Source organism: Brienomyrus brachyistius, chromosome 25 (genome assembly GCF_023856365.1).
Source record: "Brienomyrus brachyistius isolate T26 chromosome 25, BBRACH_0.4, whole genome shotgun sequence".
NCBI classification, from domain to species: Eukaryota; Metazoa; Chordata; class Actinopteri; order Osteoglossiformes; family Mormyridae; genus Brienomyrus; species Brienomyrus brachyistius.
This window is the reverse complement of record NC_064557.1, coordinates 2,864,143-2,885,573: the sequence shown is the minus strand read 5'-3', so window position 1 is coordinate 2,885,573 and position 21,431 is coordinate 2,864,143. Positions and strand designations below refer to the sequence as shown.

At 46.9% G+C, this 21,431-nt stretch overlaps 1 protein-coding gene across 7 annotated transcripts in view; it reads right to left on the bottom strand.

The window, feature by feature from the left end:
* kdm4c (lysine (K)-specific demethylase 4C) overlaps window positions 1-21,431 on the bottom strand; it is an 84,045-nt gene that overhangs the window by 61,502 nt on the left and 1,112 nt on the right. For 6 of the 7 annotated variants that reach the window (XM_048996645.1, XM_048996643.1, XM_048996639.1 and 3 more), the window contains exons 2-8: window positions 17,952-18,126; window positions 16,679-16,854; window positions 16,433-16,547; window positions 15,826-16,019; window positions 9,899-9,948; window positions 7,188-7,291; window positions 3,790-3,927 (exon numbers count right to left, since the gene is read on the bottom strand). In XM_048996645.1, the coding sequence (XP_048852602.1) occupies window positions 3,790-3,927; window positions 7,188-7,291; window positions 9,899-9,948; window positions 15,826-16,019; window positions 16,433-16,547; window positions 16,679-16,854; window positions 17,952-18,095 (921 nt within the window). In that variant the 5' untranslated portion in view covers window positions 18,096-18,126. The remainder of the gene's footprint in view (window positions 1-3,789; window positions 3,928-7,187; window positions 7,292-9,898; window positions 9,949-15,825; window positions 16,020-16,432; window positions 16,548-16,678; window positions 16,855-17,951; window positions 18,127-21,431) is intronic. The other variant, XM_048996640.1, reaches the window with a different exon arrangement.

Genomic DNA, 21,431 nt, shown 5'->3' with positions numbered 1-21,431 from the left:
ACCCCCAAACAAATCCGAAGCAAATTTCATTTACCGCCCTGTCAGTTCCCTGATACGGAGCGCCTGAACGGAGCAGCAAACAGATCTATCACGTCCTCCATCACAGCACCAGTGTCCCACCGAGGGTGGGGGCACGGGACTGTGGGGGGTGCTGCTCCTCTCACCCATGGAACGGTTGTCTGATCCAACCCAAGCACTTATAAATGGCAAATTATATGGATCAGGGGAGGCAAACAGAGGTGGGAGAGGATGCTGGCAGATAGGTCTACTGGGAACACATCACACGCATGTACGTGCTGTGGAGGCAGGCGGGTGATTGGAGTTACTGTGGATTCAATCAATATGGAACAGGATGGCAGGGGGCTTTAGCGATTAGCCCCATCACTTACGACGTCGTACCTGGAGAAATGTCACCTTTGTACTTCTTGACATTCGGTAAATCTCGTTTGGGGAGGGGGGGGGGGTTCTTCGTTATGCTGGATGTCACCCAGTGATTTCTAAATGTTGATTTCATGCTACTTTGAAAATCAGAATGAGGACCTAATAGCTACCTGCCAGTAATACGAAAAGGACCAAAATCGGCAGCATTTTTATACCATTCTCTGCCTGATGGCACTGGGGCGCGAATCCTGGAGCCTCAAGAATGGGACGAGTCACACAAATTGGGAGGAGCTTAAAAGATGTGCAGGTCTGGGTTGTAGACGGTGGCAAAATGGCGGCACTCCCAAAACACTAACACAGGACATGCACGCAACATTGCATGGTGTCCAAAAACCGCCGAAACGTCCAAAAAAGTTCTGACAACTTCGCTTTGGGAAATATATGCCTGCACATGCCGAATTCGTACCTGGCACATCTGTGCACGTGCAGCATTACATTTTACCGCATATTACACGATGGTGCCCCATTTGTACCACTTCAATTCGCAACCCAACCTGATCCCGCCAATACACCAGGTTCACCTTACGTGCCGTTTGTGAGCGATTCGCACCAGCTCATGAAACATGAAAAAACGCGTCTGATTAGCAGAAAATCAAAGCGACCTGAATTATTTTTTTTTCGTTGAAATGTGCATATATTTTTGATTAAACGTAACAAACAACATAAATACAAACATAGAATTTAGCAAAAATTTACAGAAAAAAAAAATGACTAGAACCAAAGTCATATTTTTTTTATGACATTTCTATGGGAAAATACTTCCTAGTTTATGAGTTCTTGATTAATGAGCAACGATTTGGAACGAATTAACTCGTAAAACTGAGACCTACCTGTACGTTTTATGCAACTCCGCATGTCAGGTGTGACTACATACCCTTTTAACCCCCTTCGCCACAGCGGAGAATAACATCCGCTACCCACTAGCACACAGTTCACATGCAGGAACATCTCCCAGGAAGCTCTGGATGATGACAGACCATTTAAGTGTGGTGCTGTATTTAAGATTGTGTGCTTCCTTCACACATCAGCAGCTGTAGATGGAAGGTTCTGTCGCCATGGAGAGGGCAGCGATGTTCCAAGTACCAATTTAAAGCAATGTTTCACGAAAACAGCAATAGCAAAGAGCAAAGAGACAATAGGATTTAAAAATTATTATAAAAAAATAGAAAATACCACCACACATTTTATTTACAAACACGTCTTTTTTTTTTTTAAATGACAGCTACTCCTTGAAAATGTTATGGGGAAAAAATTCCATAGATGCTCTGGTTTACCGCTTGTCAATAACAACGTTTCTTGAAAACGCACCTCAAGGCGCAGTAATCAAAATCGACCTCACTTCGAAAGTGGCTCTTTTTATCCCCGATTCTGATTTAAGGGACGAGGATTACCTCGCCAGCGGCCCGTCGGAGGAAACAGAATGGAATCTCACGTGATGACAGGCGCTCAGCCGGCCAATCGGGCGCTTTCGGGACGCCCACGCTGCCAGGGTACCGCCGAAGAAGAAAAACCCTGGCCTCGATCACAACAGCGACCTGATCTCCGGGGTGGGGAAATGAATCTCGGACCCCCAGACCACCGCTGGCCATTTCCAGCAAGCACCCTGCACATTACGGCCCATGTCGAGTGGTGCACATTTGAGCCGGTCAAGGGCCATCCATCCTGGTTCATCGGCAAACGCCCACGATTCAAGAGCGCTAATGACAGGGGATAAGCAGGCGCAGCTCACACGTTACTCACCACATTTCCATGCCGGCCAAGGCGGCTCATAGAAGCCGGAAAATGAGAATGTGAGGGACGGGGCTAGTTGCTTTCTGGGTATTACCGGAAAAGCCAGCACATCTGTATGGTGTTGAGAGGATTAGCCCCCCAGCCCCGGTTTGACAGTGAAGGTGAAGTGACAGGAAGGCAGGGGACAATACCAAGAGACTGCCACTTTGTTACAGTGAAACAGTGTCGTCTCCCCCCATCTGTAAGGGTGGAACACTGCATACATGAACCTGATGGATTTTCAGGTTTCTGTACCCTAATGGTGACCCAGTATAAACTGGCCGCCCCCCATGACACCCGAGATGGCCAGAAAACTCCTCCTACCTTGTGCAGTTTCAAATTTCATAATTCCGTGACCATCGGTATAGAGAAATGGGGGCAGACTGACTCCTGCATGAATAACAGCTAAGCCATGTCTGCACATGGGCTAAAATGCGTACAGCAGCAGTATTAGTCCCAAAGTGTGGTTCAGTTTGAAACCCACGGTTAAAAATTCCACACGGTTCCCTAAGCTACAGTCAAACCCCTACCCCACCCCCCACGCACCCACCCCCTCCCTCAGCTCAAGTCAACTTTCATATTTTATTGATCAAGCGTCCGAATCTCACTGGCTGCTCATCATAGATCTGACTGAAAAGGCCTTTTGATGGTTGATCTCTGTCAGTTAGTCAATTTTGGCGGAAAAAAAAAACATGCAGCCAGACAGACCGATAATAAAAAGCTGAACCCTGGACATAGCGGAGGAGTAATGGTTCCTCGCTTTTAAAAAAAAAAAAAAAAAAGACAAATTACCAAAACATTACCGACCAAATTCTGACCTCTTCCTGAAATCGGGGAACAGGGTAGTATCCCAGTCCAATATTTAAGCAATTCAGGGTAGAATTTCAGCGCATCAGCAGTGTCGCTGACACAGTCACGCCTCGGAAATAAAACGTTGCAGTTGCTTAAATTTTTTTTAAAAAGGCATTGAAGTATCACGGATATTTCCTGTAACATCTCAGAGCCTCCGTGAGAGATGCCAGCAAGACAAGGAGTACCAACAGGAAACAGGTCTCCAGAGAGCCGTTTGATTAATTTTTGGTGTGAACGTTGTTTTGTTACGTTCAGTCTCCAACATTCACACGACACACATTAATCACTCCTTTACTTAGCTTCTGCACACAACACACAAAATCAGTCAGGGCCTTTAAGCAACTCTAATATTCACAACGTCTGCCAGCTAATTATTTATCACAAATGCAATCAGAATCAAAGAGCTACAACCAGTGACGGCCATATGATTTGTTGTTATTTTTTTACCCCAGTAGATGGGGCTCTTGGTTTGTTCTGGGGGGGGATGCATTAAGCCCATTTTTGAATAGAGAGCGCCATCTAGTGGTGACAGAAAATACAGCAAATGGTTCATGAAGCTTCATCTGGCCATCACTGGCTACACCCTAGGGATGGCTACCAAAGCGATCAGTTTTCAAGAAACCATAGCCAACATTGACAAACAGATCAACGACCTTGTGTGTCCGCCACCCTGAGTGAGGTCAGTGATGGGGTCACGAGCGGTTACGCTAGTTAGCATAGACTCACCTGAGTGGCCACCTTGCCGTAATCGATCCACCTGACGCTCGCGAAGTTGGTAGACTCGGCGCAGTTGAAGCCGTGGTTAAAGCCGGCGTGGTAGCTATACGGAAAGGTGATCATGAATTCTCCAGCCTCCTGGGTAATCTGGAAGAAGGTCGGTTACTAGAGGTCAAAGGTCATGGACGGCACGTCATGAATGGTAATCATAGAAGCCCGACAAAGAGTAAGAGGAGAGAGAAGCATTAACAAATAAAAAAAAAAAAAAAAAAACAAAATGCATTGAAGGGTAAATCAACATAATTGCGTTTTCCTGAATATGAGGACTTGTAATCAAGCCATATTAATATAATTGTAATCAGGCCTAGTTAAGCATTCACTGCATTCGTGCTCCAATCCCCCACATTACATTTTCAGTCAAGTGAAATTAGCATGAAAGTCAGGACGCACTGGATTTTAAATAGCCAGAATGCAGCTTTAAACTTTTGCCTTTTGTACGTATTCCGTGTTTATACACACACACACACAGATTAGGTGTCTATATCTTTGTGGGGACTCCATTAATTTCTACAGGCATGACCCTAGACCTTAACCCCTACCCACATTTCTGGCATAATTAGTTTTTTGATCGCATTCACATATTTTTATAACATTGAGGGATGGGTGAACTCTATCCCCTTCAGGGCTGGACATTTCTAGAAAAAGCAGATAAGAGACCCAGATTCCAAAAAACCTCAGGAAATGGGTGTCAGCCTTCTCCAAATGGCCACTGTGCCCATTAATTTAACGTGGACAATGAAGAGGGCTTCTGTAAAATAGTGAGCTGGTTAAACACTGAAGACAGCAGAAACTTATTAAATAAATACCGGACTATTTATTTTAGCCTGCAAGTGACCAAAGCATCATTTCCTGCCTAATCTGCAGGCCCAATTTGGACACAGTCACGCTTCCCCTTGAAAATATTCCAGTCACAGCGAGCCATTGGGAATGCGGGGATTTGAAGCCGCCGCGATTTCAGACCAGCGAGCATCTTTACAAACACGGGTCGAGCGGCCGGCTGAGGCAGTCACCCCAGCTCTCCCGAGAAGTTGAAAGCGCGGGGAGTCCGGAAGGTTGACAGGTCGCGCCTTTGTGGACCAGGCACACTGGCAGCCCCATCCACGGCCAGGCTTATCAGCCTGAAGCACACCCCGAGCTCTGCCCGAGGCCGGCCGCTGAGGTAGGGGGAGGGGGACGTGGATCCTGTCCGGATGGCTGTTAGCTCAGCAGGCCGAGCGGCTCCTTACTCACAGCATGCTGGGAGAAGGGCGACGGGGTGACTAAGCTCTATGTTCTGGCCCTAAATAAGGCACTTATCCTGAACTGCCCCAGTAAAACTTTCAGGTGCATTTAGAAATGACTGAGCAAACTTCGATCGCCTCAGTTAAAAACCTGGAAAAAAAAAAAAATTCCTCCACAGGGCTTCACAAAACCAAAAGCTTTCTGTCGCTTCCCCAAGCAGCTGTGAGGTACTAGCCGCACAAAGACAGACTAAAGTAACAACCTGGTTGGGCCTTACATGAGCTCAACCAGCACCTGCGACAATTACGCCACGATGGAACCTTTGGTAGGCATTCCAAAACAGTTCCAAATCCAGGGACCAGGAATTTAAAAAAGTTACAGTATAAGACGTTGATAATATCCAGGTACAGCCATGAGATCAGATAAGAGCATTAAATCATTCATAATGCGGCTGACAGATAAGCGGCGACTTACTCCACAGCGCCCCCTAGAGGCGCAGCACATAGGCCCCGCTACAAACTGAACAGCATGTTCTCAGCTGCAGGGGCGACTTTAAAACGAACCAAAAATCTGTAATTATGCTCAGGCAAGCTGAGGACGCCCCAGTCTCCCACAGCTCCTACATGACAAATGCATAAAAAAATAAACATTGTTTAGGCTGTGGTCCTGCAGGAGAGCGTCTGTTAGCCACAGAGCCACGCTTGCATCACCAGCCTGGCATGGCAAAGCCCCGCAGGCGGGCTCCCGTTGGGGGAGGGGCGACAATGCCTCTGCCACGCTCCGCGATTCTTCACTTGGCCGTTTGGGCTTGTAGTGATGGATAATGGGCTCTTGGGGGGGCATAGCCACCCGATTGGCACAAAGACTGAAGGGCCTCGAGCCCCGCCCACAGTCTTCACCCTGATTGGTGGGTTTACCATAAGCACGCTCAATCTTGCCAGGTTGAGACACTAACAGCTCTGTAGCTCTTTACCGCTCAACTGAAGAGGCTGTTTACTTCAAGCGTGACAGCAGCCCTGCTCCCACACCTCAGGAGCGGCTCGTGGATACCCCGTAAATTAAATGGAGAGATTATTTTGGCCAGCCAAATAGAGACGCATCTTTGAGGGAGGGGAAGAGAAAAAAAAAAAAAAAAAAAAGATATAATTGGCTAATTTTGGGCTCGAATGCGATTCTGACTTTGATCAATGACTCCTAACATTCATTAACCGGGAGAGGCAGTGCCGTGTCTAATTTGCTGGCAGCCAGGCGGCCGGGTGCGGCCTGACTGAAACCACAGCTGGGGCTGGCAGGTGTGCTTGGCAGAGGCGACATGGCGGGTGAGAGCGAGCGAGGTAGCAAAACCCCGAGGTCCGGGAAACGTGCGGCAAGCACGGCCCGCAGGAGGGCAGACACGAGGGACGCTGTACTGCCCCGTCTCTCAGGCACACACAGTCTCTCTCTCCCCCTCTCTCATGCGCACGCAAACACACACGTTTGTAGTTGTATCTTTGTGGGGACTCTCCATTCACTTCTATGGGGGAAATCACAGCATGAGTTTCACCCCTACCCCAACCTTATCCATAAGTAACCATACAAAATATGTGACTTTTGGCATTTTTAGTTTCTTGATTTCATTCACAAATGTTTGTAGGGACCTGAAAAATGTGAAAATGGTCCCCACAATGCAACATAAACCTAATCCACGCACAAACACACGCATTCCCTCCTCTCTATTCCTCACTGGATACTAGGGTTAACTCTGCATTGCCTGGAGCAAAAAAAACACACATTAAAGGAATTTAAAAATAAAAAACAATACTCGTCTGTTCCTGCAGAAGTGTTCATTACAGAAAACAAATTATTTCTAAAAGCACAAAAGAACTTAATTAGATTTTACACAGTCTAATGGTATTTATAGTTCTTTATGGAGGATTTTAATGAGAAATATATTTTGCTTCAGTTTAGCGTCGTGGTTTACATATTTTAAAAAGACTTCATAATATTAATAAATGTAATTAAAATCGGTAGAGAGGGCAGCCGGGTGCACAGGTGTACAGGAGAATCTCACACAGGCAGTTGTTATATCCCTAAAATCAAACGTCTCCCACAGCATGCAGGCAGATGGAGTGTGGGGTCTTAGATACCTTGTCGAAGGGGATGCTATACTTCTTCAAGATGGATGGAGAGATCAGGGTCATCTTGTGACGGAGGAAGGCCTCGCAGCCTTTGAAGCTATTAGGGAAGAAACCTTGGAAGGAAGCAGAAAGGATGGCAATCACATTTATTAGCTGGGAAAGCCCCCAGAAGGGGGCTGAAGGACTCCCCAGGAAAGGTAGACAGGTCAGTGGGCTTCATAAACCCCAAACCTGACCTGCTGCTCCTGAGAGCAAAACGTTTATTACCGGAGACTGATCTGACAGTCTCTTTACAAAACACATGAAACGGAGATGGAACGATGACATGAATACCCACGTTCTACGTAATGTTTTAGGCACCCCCAGGTCCTGCTGAGCCATAAATTAGCTTAGATTGAGTTATAAATGGTTAAAAAAATAATAATCACGGCTGACAGCGATGTTTCGAGGAACAATACACTCTCCCGGAACCCGCATGCCATATTTGTGCCGGCTGAGGAATGCGTGTGCCGGTGGAAAGATGGGAATACCGGCAATACCAAAAAGTATATCCACTGTGAAGCTTCACAGGATAAATCTACTGCACATCCGAGCTTCAACACATCAGATATACAGGGCCAGATTTTCAAGGGTCAGGAACAAGCGGGTTATAGGCCACACAATCTGATAATCACAGGCCATTTGTCACCATGTTTACGGGTTTCAGACGCCATATTTGTTGGCTTAGGTGACCAGAAAGAAAAAAAAAAACACACACACGCACACACACACAAGAAATACTTTACGTATCCCTGTGGGAATTCCGTTTTTCCATTTTGCCCCATCTTGGCCTCCATACAGATGAGTGTGGAACGGGGAGCCAGAGAGAAGGGGCAGCCACACTGCTGCACCCGGGGGGGGAGCTAAGGGTCTTATTCAAGGGCCCACGGACGTGTGGCTAATCTGCCGAGACCAACCACCTTCTGATCACATGTAAGAGACTTACCCTGCTGAGGCACATACCGCCCCTACCAATACACTTTGCCATTTCTCCTATATTTTCATAGACATATTGCTCAATGCCACCCCCAAGTAGGTATATTGGTTTATTCCAATACGTGTATCATGTAAATCATATGACAAGGACGCCGCTCTTAATTAGTGCCAATCACTGCTTGTTAAACTCATTAAAATAAAATTTGTAAAAATCCATTCATCCATCCATCTTTGAGCTGCTAATTCGGTATGGGGTAACAGGACAAGAGGCCTGGAACCTTCTTAAAATCAATTTAAAAAATTCTACCCCAACTTGAATAAGAAGACGGCCACGCCAATACCAGTGTTCCCAGTCGAAAAGCTTAAGCCTTCCGCAAAAGAGCATCCATTCAAACGCGGCGTCTGTGTTTTTTGGAAACACAGGATCCGGTCTTGGCTTGAGCACCGCGACAGCAGAAAGACAGCCAAGCTCAACGGAAAAAAAAACCAATTAAAAAATTCAACTCGAAGGAGGGGTTCTGCATTCTGGGGGGAAAAAAAGCGTAGGATTAGCTGTTTTAGGTTAGGTTTTTTAAACAGGAGGACTGTGGTGCCAGAGATTCCATTTCATGGGTATAGCATTAAAAACGGGGCTCTAATGCAGCTCAGCGGGTTAGGGTGGTGTGCTTGTGATCAGAAGGTCATTGGTTCAAATCCTAGGCTTTGCAGACTGATTTCACTGTCGGGTCCTTGAGCGAGGCCCCTATCGCCCATTGCTAACCCCCCTTCTCCAAAAGGCAGGCCATTTTGGATAAAGCCGACTGCTTAATAAATAAAATGTAAATGGAGAAAGGAGGCAGAAAGGCAGTAGGATCCTTCCTGCAACCATTATGATATATATATCACCACATTTTCCCATTAATGTGTGACAAATGGAGCACGTCTTCAACACCCACCCCGCCCTCACCTGTCTGACTAATTTCCAATGGTGAAACAGCCCCCCCCGACACACTCCCGCAGGTCCTGAGGGGGCGGCGTTTATCGACACACTCGGGATTCTGCTTCAGACATCACTATTTGTTCAGCGCGAGCCATTTACTCCATAGCCAGCCGCAAGTATGGACATATGGGAATAACAAGCATGCTGGATTCCGGATGGGAAAAAAAAAAAATCACGTCCTTTCAGCTCTGGTCGGACCTGATCCATTTAGGAGGACTGGATCAAGGGACCACAGATCCCGAGGCTTCCTGATAGCCTTTCATTTTGATTGTCACCAGTATGTACAGCGAAAGGACAACATGGGTAATTCGACTGGTGCAGAACAAAGCTATAAGGGGCACGGATGGCGTCTTCTAGAAACAACGCTCACTGGCTCTGCGGTGGAGCGCGATCGCAGCGACGGGCCGAGGCAAAGGCGCTGGTGCATAAAGAGCGAGTGGGATAATTACAGTGCCAGGAGGGGATTATGGGAAATACGCCGGCTTCGACTCGTTTCATATATCAGCGGGCGAGCAGCTCGGACAGCCTGCAATCAGGGGCTATATTTATGAAATCCAGCAATAACAGCCCCCTGCCACACACACACACACACACACACACACACACACAAAAGCAAACTAAACTACATCGTCCCCAAGCCCCACCACAACTATAATCGTCATACACCCAAAGATGGACAGCGGGTGCACTACACAGCACAGATGCAGGGGGGGAGACACACGTAGGAAAGGGACGTAGTTGTTCTGAGTCAGGCGGGCGTCCTCACCTATGGCCAATCGCTCCAGCCGTTTGCCGTGCTCAGGGGGAATGGCGTACCTATGGGGGAGAACACAGAGAGAGCATCACAACTAATGCAGGCCATTTCCGATAAACGTCCGGAAGACAGCAGGCCACGCTCAACCCCGCAGGCCTGCCGCGGCTCATAAACAGGTCTGCTTTCCCCGACTGACCTTCACCACTCGCTTTCATGTAAACAAGCATTCCACACCACTCAATACCATAGCTAGTTTGTCGAGTGGCTGGCAGTAGGGCCGCTAATCGCCACCGGGTGGCGCTCTCCAAGACATCAGGACGCATGACTTTTTTTGGGTTCCATTATTCACCTAGACCTGCATTCTTGGTGCGGGGGTGGAATTTACACAGCGGTGGAGGTTGTTTGCAGGCCCTGCCTCTGCGCGTCCCATGGCAGACCAACACAGGCAGATCCCAAGCTGACAGACTAACGTCGACAGCTATGAAAAACAGAGGGTGAATGCGAGCCCAGCATCCTCTTGGGGTTTGGGGGCCGCTGCTTCCTGGGTTCCGCCGTTATTTATCACAATAATGATAGTGATCAGTCAAAGTAAAAAGACTCCCCCTTGCGTCAGCCCACCCCTCTCAGGCAGAGGTGCCCCCAGTCCCAGTAATCATTGTCATTGTCACTCCTCGTTTTCACACACAAGTTCGGGTAACGCTAGAGCGGAGTTATTCTTCGGAGCAGATGTGCCTGCGAACAAACAGAATGGGGACGAGAGGAACCCACCTCAATCCGCAACCGAGTGCCACGTTCCGAACCGAGGAAATTGAATGCCCCAGGTGCCACATTGAGCTCCAAGGGACGCAGTCTGTGACACTCGTTCCAGGGAGGAAGAGCGCATGGTTTCTAAAGCACATCACAGAAGCATTCGACACTGAAAGCACAGGCTACGGACTAGCACGCCCCTTTCTGTTTGCAAATCAAATTTCCATACAGTTCGAAAACCATTAACTGAGGTCACAATACTTCCCCTTCAGACCTTAAGCAGTGCCTGCAGATTAGGGATAAAAAGAAGCCTTTTGCATTGTTTCAGGAATTAAAATCCATTGATGACTAAATTTTTTTCCCCCCAGCAATTTTCTGGAGATTTCATATAGTTTGAGAGCCGGGAGCCGAGGTATTTTTGTTTCATGTGGAAGTCTGACATGATATAGCTTTCAGAAAATGCCATTAGGTTTCGGACATCAAGAGCGAAAACTCTGTACTGGGAAATGAGAACTGGAAACAATGCATTTTATACGACTAGTTGTGACCTTTTGCACACTTTCACCAAGTGGACTGCAGGGCCAACAGCTCAGGGAAATCAAAGTGAATTTCAGTGCAGGTCACATGGTCACTGACACTTGGGCGACAGAAAACAGTGCTTTACTTTTATTTAATCTCTTAATTAAACATACTGCCCACATTGTAATATCACTATATACTAATCAGCATGCAACAGCCAAAGGACATACTACACATACATTAGTCAGCAACATGTTTTTATATACATCACATACACACTCACCATGTCTCAACATTCAACTTCCACCTACAGTGTAGAGAGACGAAATACGAGAGAGACCTCTAGTGGTCAAAGAAAGAAAAAACGCTGCAAAAATGTTGCCGCGCAGACTCCACCCCAAGTCCTCTACTGATGTTTAAAGACAGCACAATAACACTAATTAAATATTAGCTTTAAGAAGCATAATGAAATTAATAACACCAACCACAACTAAATGCACCCATCTCCATCACCCAGAATTCGATCCCAGTCCCTGACCAGCCATCTGATACAGAAGTCACCTCAATCATTGACACCCCCCATCGACACCCCCAGGGACATTCTCATCTACACTCTGCCTATCCGGTCAAACTAGGAAACACCACATTCCGATTCAGCTTCTGATGAGAATCATCTCTTAGAAATTGGCCGTGGAAATGACAGCACAGGGATAAATTGGCCGGGGCAGCTCTTGGGTGCTGTAAGGTAGCGGGGGCTGGGGGTTAATGTCAGCGACTGACCAGCCGACCCCCGCCATACCACCCCCCACCTCCACACCAAGACAGCCTGCCGAGAGAAGACACAGCCACGGACTGTCTGGGGAGGCAGGTACAGCCAGGCTGACGGGCTCTAATGAGGCTGAGGACAGCTGGGGCGGGCAGGGAGAGCCCCCCCCCCCCCAGACATACCACCTTCTCCAGAAGGACCCCAGACAGAGGACGCCAAATGGAAAACCAGAGATCAACACATAAGCAGAGAGACAGTCAGGGACATGGAGCAGACCTCCAAGGCCAGGCTCACAGGTCAGCCAACACTGACCGCTTCCTTTTTGTTTGGGGGGGGGGGGGGCGGCACCACTACAGAATATACATCACTGGAACCCGCACACTCCAAATCAAAAAAAAAAAATTAAATTAAAAAAGCTACACAGCAGGTTTTTTTATTTTTTTAAAGCCCGGATGCAAGGGAGCGTTTTTTTACTTCCGGGGCGACCCAAACCACGCACGGCGCCCTAAAGCTGCCTGTGAAAGACGGCCTTCGTCTAAGCACGGCACACCTGGAAGAGACGGCCATAATACAGGCGCTGCTCCTCGCTCTCATTTTAAGGAAGACGGATGCCGAATCTAGCAGGCACCTGCGGTTCGGTTTAATTATTCGCACTGTGGTGCCGATCACTCTCCCTCCTTTGGACACCATCCCACCAAGAAAAAAAAAAAAGGGCAGAAAGGACAGAGGAGAGACCAGCCTGTTCAGTACAAGACCTTCAGCCACGTGATCCACACGCCCCCACCCACAAGACAAAAGAACATAACTGTGCTTACAACAGGGAACCTCATCTGGAATGATAATACCTTCCTGGCTGACTAATACACTGAACCTGCTGAGACTCTGACACCTGAAGGTGGATGATGTCGCTTCAAGGAAGGAGAAGCTGGAGTTTGCTGCCACTTAGAGGCAGGGAGGGGAAATTCACCCCGTTTTAACAAAGCAATTGCGACAAAAGCATTCGATGAACAAACTGGTAACCAAACATCCAATAAACAGATACATTTAATGTAGTGCTCACAGAAAGTCTTTGGACGCTTGCTTAATTGAATGAAAATTTGGCAAATTTATTGGATATAAGAAAAATCATTATGCTATTTGTTTACAGTCAGTAGTTTTAAGTACAACATTCAAGTAGTAATAAACTGAAACCCAAATAGTCTTAGAGAGAAAAAAAGTTCATTCACAAGCAGTGTCGTTGGGTGCTTTTTAATTCGCAACACCTTCGCTATCACATAAAACATAAAACATCCATGCTTGGTATCCCTATGGGAGCCAATGACTATAATGCAATTAATAGCAAAATGGCAAGAACAGAACTGAATGAGTCAGTCAAAAAAAGACATTTAATAAAAAAGAGAAAATGTGTGTGCGAAAGACCGCAGATTTGTTCGAGATACGAACTTCCTGTGACACAGAATTGCAGCAGGGCTGAGAAACTTGCTGAAAGCTGCATATCCATTTGGACTCGCCATTATTCTTAGCACAGAAATGGTGATTCCTACCCATTAAAGACAAAAACTCATTAGGCTATTCGGTACAGTCCGGTATTAAGAAACGCCTTGCTTTTGAGACTTAGCGCCGTTACTAAACAAGGGCTAAAATTCACTTATAATGCCATTAATGCAGGCATATCTTTGTGCACATTTGTCTGGGAGAAGCGTTTTAAATGGATTCCTTCAGGATGCCCTCAGGCTCCTGCAAATGGGAACGATCATCTTTAACGGCGTAATGTTCCACCATTAGTCATCACAATTCTCCCTCCCCCCCCCCCCCCCCTTTCCGTTTTCTACTTGACGTGACAATCGGCATTAGCTCCGGCTGCCTTCGCTGCGACGAGTCTCCATTAAGGAACCTCAAAGAGTCCAGACTCATTGCTTCCGTTTCAGCCCGTTCTGTTCATTAACGGAGCAGGTTCTCAACCCAGTCCTCTGGGACCCCCAGGCAGTCTGCGGGTTTTGCTCCCTCCTGGCTCCCAGCCAATTAAAAACTCTGAATAGCTGGTACAGGTGTGCTGGGAGCTGGGATGGAGCAGAAACACGGACCGTCTGAAGGTCCCTGAGGACTGGTTGAGAAACACCGTATTAAAGCATCTGCGACAACTGCCGACTGTATCCCAGAATGCACTGCTTGCAAATCAAGGTGCGGCTTTGGTCAGGATACCAGCCCATCACTTGGCACTCAGTCGCGCCTCCACAATGTTAAAAACAAAACAAAGAAACACAACAAAACACACATAAACGCAGACATTTCTTATAGATGGCACTGCCCTTCGCAGAGGATATGCCAAACTGCACCAGCTTGGCCCACAGCAGGACCATGGTGGCACCACACAGAGATCTGGCATGGAAGGACGAGAATGGGAAGTCTGGTTCACCTTCAGCTCACGTCTGTGCTGAGGGAGGGGCCGTCGGGGGAATCAGGCACCCATAAATCCTGCAGGATCTTGAGAACGGCCGCTTCATTAACGGGATCTTTCTCTGTCCACTGTTTAGTCAGCTAATTGGCTGTGGGATTAGACCATCTGTTGACCGGCATGGGCACCATTGAGCTCCTTGCATGTTCACAACCCTGCGGATAATCTGCGGATGCGTTCGGAGGTGGAGAGGGTTACCGGGAAACAGATCTCGATAAGGGTGGGGTCTTGGTGCCAGCACCACGTCCGATATCCAGAAAAAGACCAAGCTGAAGGATAATAAAGACCCCATCTCTACAAACCCATCTTCTAACTTCTCCACGCCAGAGCAAATTCAAAGAAATACCAATCGCTAATTTTCAAAGGCCAGTGAAGTTCAGAGTTATCTGGTGTGGAACTCCTGATGTCCACAGATCAAAGCCTACTCTGGTCTATCAGCAACACTCGTTGCCAAAACGAGTCAGAAAGAGAATCCCAAATATTCCCCGACTGTCATTAAGAGAGCTGAAAGTGGCTTGTTTGTTGCATTTCCTGTTATATTAATCAACACCAGCTGCATGCGCATTCAGAAGCGGCAACAGAAGTAAATACTGAAGACGCCCTCGGTTTCCTGTCATGGGGATAACAGATGTCTTGGTAACATTCCCAGCAGACAATTTACTACCTTCTAGAACACTTAACATAGAGGACTTATGGGAAACAGAGGATTAGAAAAAGGAAGACTGCAAACGGTTTATTTAACTTCTGCAGACACACTGTACAACACGCAACAGTGTTGAGGTGCTCAGAAAAGCAGGAGCACGTACAGTAGCAGTCAAAAGCCTGGACGTGACGATTGAATATAATTTGTTTTGCAGCAAGAAAATGACCCTACGCACACCTTGAGGTCATGTAGTATTATCTCATGTACAAGGAAAAATATGGAGCGCAGTGAAGAGTAAGAGCAAGGTGGCCAACTTGTGCCCACAACTTGTGGAAGCTCCTTCAGGACTGTTGGGAGAAACATTCCAGGTGGCTACATCTGGAAGCTGTTCGAAAGAATGACGAGTCTACAACTTTGTCATCGACGCAAAACAAAGCTTGTTTGGAAGCATTTGAAATTTGAGAAAATTGAGATGCTGACCATTTTTCTTGGTCGTTGCAATATTTGATGTATATTACTTCACAATTCTTGAGGTCTTTTACAATATGGGGAGTTAACAGAGACAAATGCATGAGAAGTATTTGTACATTATGTACATTCTACTCTCACAACAGAGATTAGACCACAAACGACTCGACCATCACGCACGCAAGAGAACCTCATGCATCTATAGGGGTTTATCAGCCTGGAGTAAGAAATGTCAAGCTGTGAGTGTGGAGAAAATGGGACACCATCGCTCTCTGATAGCTTCATCGATGCTAAGCATCGCTGGCATGGCAGAAGGTCCAGGTGCCTCCCTACGCACTCACCACGACTTGGGCTCCCCGAAGTGCAGGTAGTTGATGCTGTAGAGGTCCATGTCCTCCGTGTGCCAGGAGAAGCTGGTCTTCCACATGCCGAAGTAGAGGTAGGGCGTGTTCACGCCCTGAATGGAGACGCCGCAGTCTTCCTCGATGACGTCCAGGATGGAGTTGAGGTGTGCGATGTTCCACTCCTCCACGTCCTGGAGGAGAGAGCATGCTAAGCACGGCCAAGGTTTGCATTTGTGCGCTTCTGCATTTGGGGGGGGGGGGGGGGGGGGGGGGGGTTCCTATGACATTTCAGTTGACCCCTATCCTGCATCAAGCTTGGTGGCCAGCAGCATGACTGCGACTTCCAGGAAGTCATGAGACACCCGAAGACCCCCCCCCCCCCAAGGCTTGCACCTTCTGCAGAACAGTGCTGGAAAATGGCAAAGGTAGAAAACACTCAAACCCAAACTACAATCTCTTTTCCAACTCACAGGCTGATCGCTCAGGGCTGTCTGTGGCCAAGCCACACACACACACACACACACACACACACACACACACACACACACACACACACACACACACACCTCTCCTATGCGTTTGGTCAGCAAACTTTTCAGAGTACCTTATCGTACAGGCTCCCGTTGACGTCTGCCCCGTAGATGGGAGAGCCGAAGGTCAAGTTCTTCCAGTACTTTCTCTCCAGATCTTCGTAGTTGAGGTACCGGGGCGTGCAGTATCTGTTCAGGCGAGAGGCGGCATCTCAAGACGGTCAAGCATGTCAGAACAAGACGGAGCACCGCTGAGCAGGGGGAGTGTCGGGGGACGAGGAGTTGAGGAAGGGGGTCGGGGAGGCGGACTGGCTGCTCACTTGTCACTGTTAGCGAGGCGCCGGAACTCCTTCACGCTCAGGGGCTTCTTCTGGATGTTGTACTGCGTGAAGAGGCCCGACTGGCCGGCCACCATCTGCTGGATGGGCGCCTGGATCACCAGGTCGTCGATGTCGTCGTAGCTGCGCCTCGGCTTCCAACCCTTGGGAGGAATCACCTGTCGGGAAGTGGCACCTTCAGACACAGAGTCATCCTACTCTGATCGATGTTATACCGCCATGGCTTACAATCCATTTGAAGTAACACTTAATTGTCAGTAGGTGGCGATAAAAATCTTTTATGGGTTCATGTTAAGCAGGATTAACCACGACCCCGACCAGGATTAACATTAGAAGATGGAAAGATAGCGTATTTTAGAGCAAGGGTTTCAAACCCAGTCTTCGTGCAAGTATACAGATTTTCGATTCTAACTACAACTGTCAAATATTGAATTCTCTCTTATTGCATCTGTTGTACTGATTTAAATACATACATATCCTGTAACCCTGGATGCATGTAGGAGCAGCCCAGTGGACAAGCACAGAGTTGCGCTTCTTGCTTGCACTACAGTGACATCTACTGTCTGTAAGGTGGCCCTGCACTGTGAGGGGAATCAGGCGCCTGGTTTTCCAGCAGGCCTCAAAGAAGCATACAGCCTGTATTAAGTGCTGGGCTCCTACGCGGGAGAGACGCGCGCTGGGCTCCTACGCGGGAGAGACGCGCGCTGGGCTCCTACGCGGGAGAGACGCGCGCTGGGCTCCTACGCGGGAGAGACGCGCGCTGGGCTCCTACGCGGGAGAGACGCGCGCTGGGCTCCTACGCGGGAGAGACGCGCGCTGGGCTCCTACGCGGGAGACACGCGCGCTGGGCTCCTACGCGGGAGACACGCGCGCTGGGCTCCTACGCGGGAGACACGCGCGCTGGGCTCCTACGCGGGAGGAAGCTGGAAGCACCGTGCTTGGAAGCAAACTTATAAAACAGGATTAATTGGATACTTAACATTAGATTAAAAAAAATAAATAAAATAGTAAAAGGGGAAAAATTTAAGTGGTATTTTTCACTGCGGAACAGTTGTGCTTAAATGATAACCCAGAATATAAATGACTAATTGCACAAAGATATGGAAATTGACTGGACTGAAAAACTGACACTAAAGCCCAAAGGGGCAGAGTTTAGTCACTGTTTGAAATCCATTTCTCACATAAAAGGCCCCGTTACATCACTGGCTGCCATTACATCCCGGAGAATGAGAGCGGGTTCTGGCAGAACCGGTACCTTGGCCAGGCCGGCCCGGTGAGCCCCCTGCGACTCCATGTGAACCAGGTACTGGTTGAAGTCCTTGAACTCCTCTGCGGTTGGCCGGAAGGTCATGATCTTGCAGGCGGGGTTGGCGGGGGGGTCCGCCTCCATGCCCGCCATGGTGCCCGCGTGCGGCTCTGCAGTGGCAAGGCTACAGTGAGGCAAAGAGGTCAACAGCAGATTTCGGCAGGCTTGAGTGGAATCTATTCCTTCATACTGTCATCCTTGTAGACTTCATACCAGGGTATTTTGAAGGTATTTCAAAAGGGCAAAAAACGAGTACTCAAGTACTCTAGGGCGGGGGTTGGAGAAGAATGGCAGAGAGAGCATGTTGGGGGGGTTCAATGTGCTTCTTGTGCAGATCTATTATCTCCCTGCATTGTACAGCAGAGATTTGCCCATTAAAATATATATTGTGCAATGTATTATAAGCAGCACGCTGTATTCAGCTGCAGGATAGAAGTGATTTGAATTAACTAATAAATCTCCAATTTTACCACGGAGTACATTTGACTATACAAGGGCTCTTCTGGGTACTCAAGTACTCATTCCCATCTCTAATACCATTGAAGACTAGAGCAAGGTGCACATCGAGGAAAACAATGGAGTCTCTAGAGACAAGCGATTCAAAGGCAGAGGAGAGTACAGCTAAGACTAAAACTAACAAATCAATTGCCCAAAAGGAATGACGCTACACTACCAAGGAAGCCATTATCAAACATTATAAAATTGAAGTACTTGTTAAGTCTGCTAACCAATTAATTTTTTAACACCATACAACTGCTCAATATACATAATAAATAACAATAACCAGTAGCAACAATATAGACTTTTCACACAGCCTAAGGGAGTGAAATAGCGATCAATCCAAAGCAATACCTACAGCTTGATTAAATAATCAAAAATATTTACCCAACCGCTAATAAAATATGCCGGCCCATTTTCATGACCCAGTGAGGCAACATTAAAATGACCATCAGGAATCACCACCAGACCATAATTCAGTGATTTTTACTGCCACTGGTTTACTGGCCATAAAATCCAGTCTGCCACATTATTCTTAAAATGTTTCAGACAACGCATCAATTTTAAACAACTTAAAAATTCCGTATTGTATTTCAACGTAAAACAGATTACAAGCACGCAATCCCATACAACATGCTTTTTTTCCCCCCTAATTACGCGTACAAAAATCACTTGCATGTAACAGTTTATACATGCATGTATTTTTTAAATCCACAAGAGGGCTCCAAAGGCCCAAATGTTCAGCACCTGCTGCATCGACATGGAGTCTTTCAGAACCTCAGGAACGCGCACGGGGCACACACGTGCACCGCGGTCACGGCCAGAGTCCTGGATCGGTCTACATGCAGGGACTTAAATCAACCTCAAGCTGGGCTCTACAACCATATCTGGAGCTTCATCACCTTCATTTCCTTTGCCAAAAAAATGACAAACTCCCTTAGAACCCTTTGAATCTGTATAAAGGCCCTTAGGGTTTTTATCCAACAAGAACATTTCCACAAAACACTACAGTACATTTCTCTCATGAATTTTCTCACAACAACGTTAAAAATCAAACAAATACAATCCTTATTCGCATTGCCACCGGGGGGGCAGCAAATCAAGGGGTGAAATCCCAAAGTATATGGGTTTTTTTCCTGATTTATTTATTCATTCATTCATTCATTCATTTCCACCGGCTATTGTTTGTTTAAAGGAATGTGTCAGAGTGATACCTCAATAGCAAGACTCAACAGTCTCAGGGTCTGGTATTTACACAGGCAAGAAATCACACGCAGCCTCCAGTTAAACGAGCAAAAGCAATGCAGAGATTAAACAGCAGCCCTGGAGAGAGGAGAACAAACGGTGGCAGCAGGTCAGCTTCCCAAGGATGGATTTTTGTCTTCCATAAAGAAGGCGTAGGCATTTCACTGGATGCTTCTGTGATGCAGACTAGGATATATCACTGTAATCCCTCCAAACTATGCAACAGTGTCTCAAAAAAAAGTCTAAAACAGCTGCTTAAGCATAAAGGTTATAAATGCCACACCCAACTAATCGATAAGCTGTGAAAATTGTCAAATAAAACTAGACGACATTAGTGAAGATGAATTAGAGGACAAACCTAGTAAAATACATTTATACGCAGAACTAATCAACTCATTTTGACAGCTGAAGTGCTTCCAAAACACTGCAAAACTGCAGTTTCAGCATTAATAAAAGGTGCAGAACTAATTTCATAGAAGTAGATTTACAGCTACCAGTGTTTCAACTGGAAAGAAAATAATCAGATTTACATGGATACCTGGCACCTGTGCTGATTCGTATTCATGGGCATAGAGAGAGATCAACAGATCACAAATAAATATGGAGTTATAAATAAAGGTGCTTTTAAAAAATTGTGCCATCCACAGGGTGACATCAATGGCGGGGGAAGTTCTAGAGTTAAATATCACTGCTTCTACTCTAAGCATTTGGATGCGGGAAATTCAATATGAAGTAAATACAAGCTAGAGGCACCATCTTGTAAAGAAACAAGTTATATCTGCTAATGCTAATTTCTACCGTCTGGTATTTAGGCTTCATTAGATCATTGATTCACAAAAAAATAAAAACAAGGCATTTGTGATCTCGGTTTACCACGAAGTACAATTTGAAAAGGCACTTGAGCAGCCGCAGCTGATCCGAAGCTACAGAGTGAGCAGCACCGAGGGGCTGCCAGTGAACATACATCTGCTGACTAATGCCGTTCACTAACCCTTTATCTGTCCATGCAACAAATTCAGATTAGCTGAAAGCAATGGCAGTCCGCAGACGACCCTTTTTAAAGGGTTCTCACGTTCACTGAAAGCAGAGTCTAAATACAGATATCGCACCGTTTCATGAGCTTTCCAAATGAAAACAAAAATGGGGAGTACAACTTAAAGTATAATCGCTGAAAACGGCTTGGATGAAGAAAAGGAAACACAAAAACACTTGGTACGCATCCAGAAAGGGGGGAAATGTTTCCAAAGTACAAGATGCCATTTGACTGATGATACTGGTTGCGTTTTGTTTTTTCATGAGTCAATGAAAGTTCTCCATGCTGGTACACGGGTAACTTGCAGCAGCATGCTGAGAGCTAATCAGTCGGGGCAGCAGCGTGCAAGCAACCCAAGTAGGCAAATCAACTATTTCAGCAGGAAATCACCAAAGAGGCGGGACTCCGCTCCCATTTCAGAAAATCCCAGCGCTCCAGGGGAATGCATGCATGCATGCGTGTACCCAGAATGTCAAACCGAATGAGTGACATTCCTACTTCAGACAGCAGTTCTGAGCTACGCAAGACATTTGCCCTCTTCATAGGAGGTAAACATCTCACCTGTCTCACTTTTGAAAGCACAGAAGTGAGTATTTAAAAGCCCATGTTTCACTTTGCAGTTGTAGATACTGCTGATTCATGGTCAGCAGCCT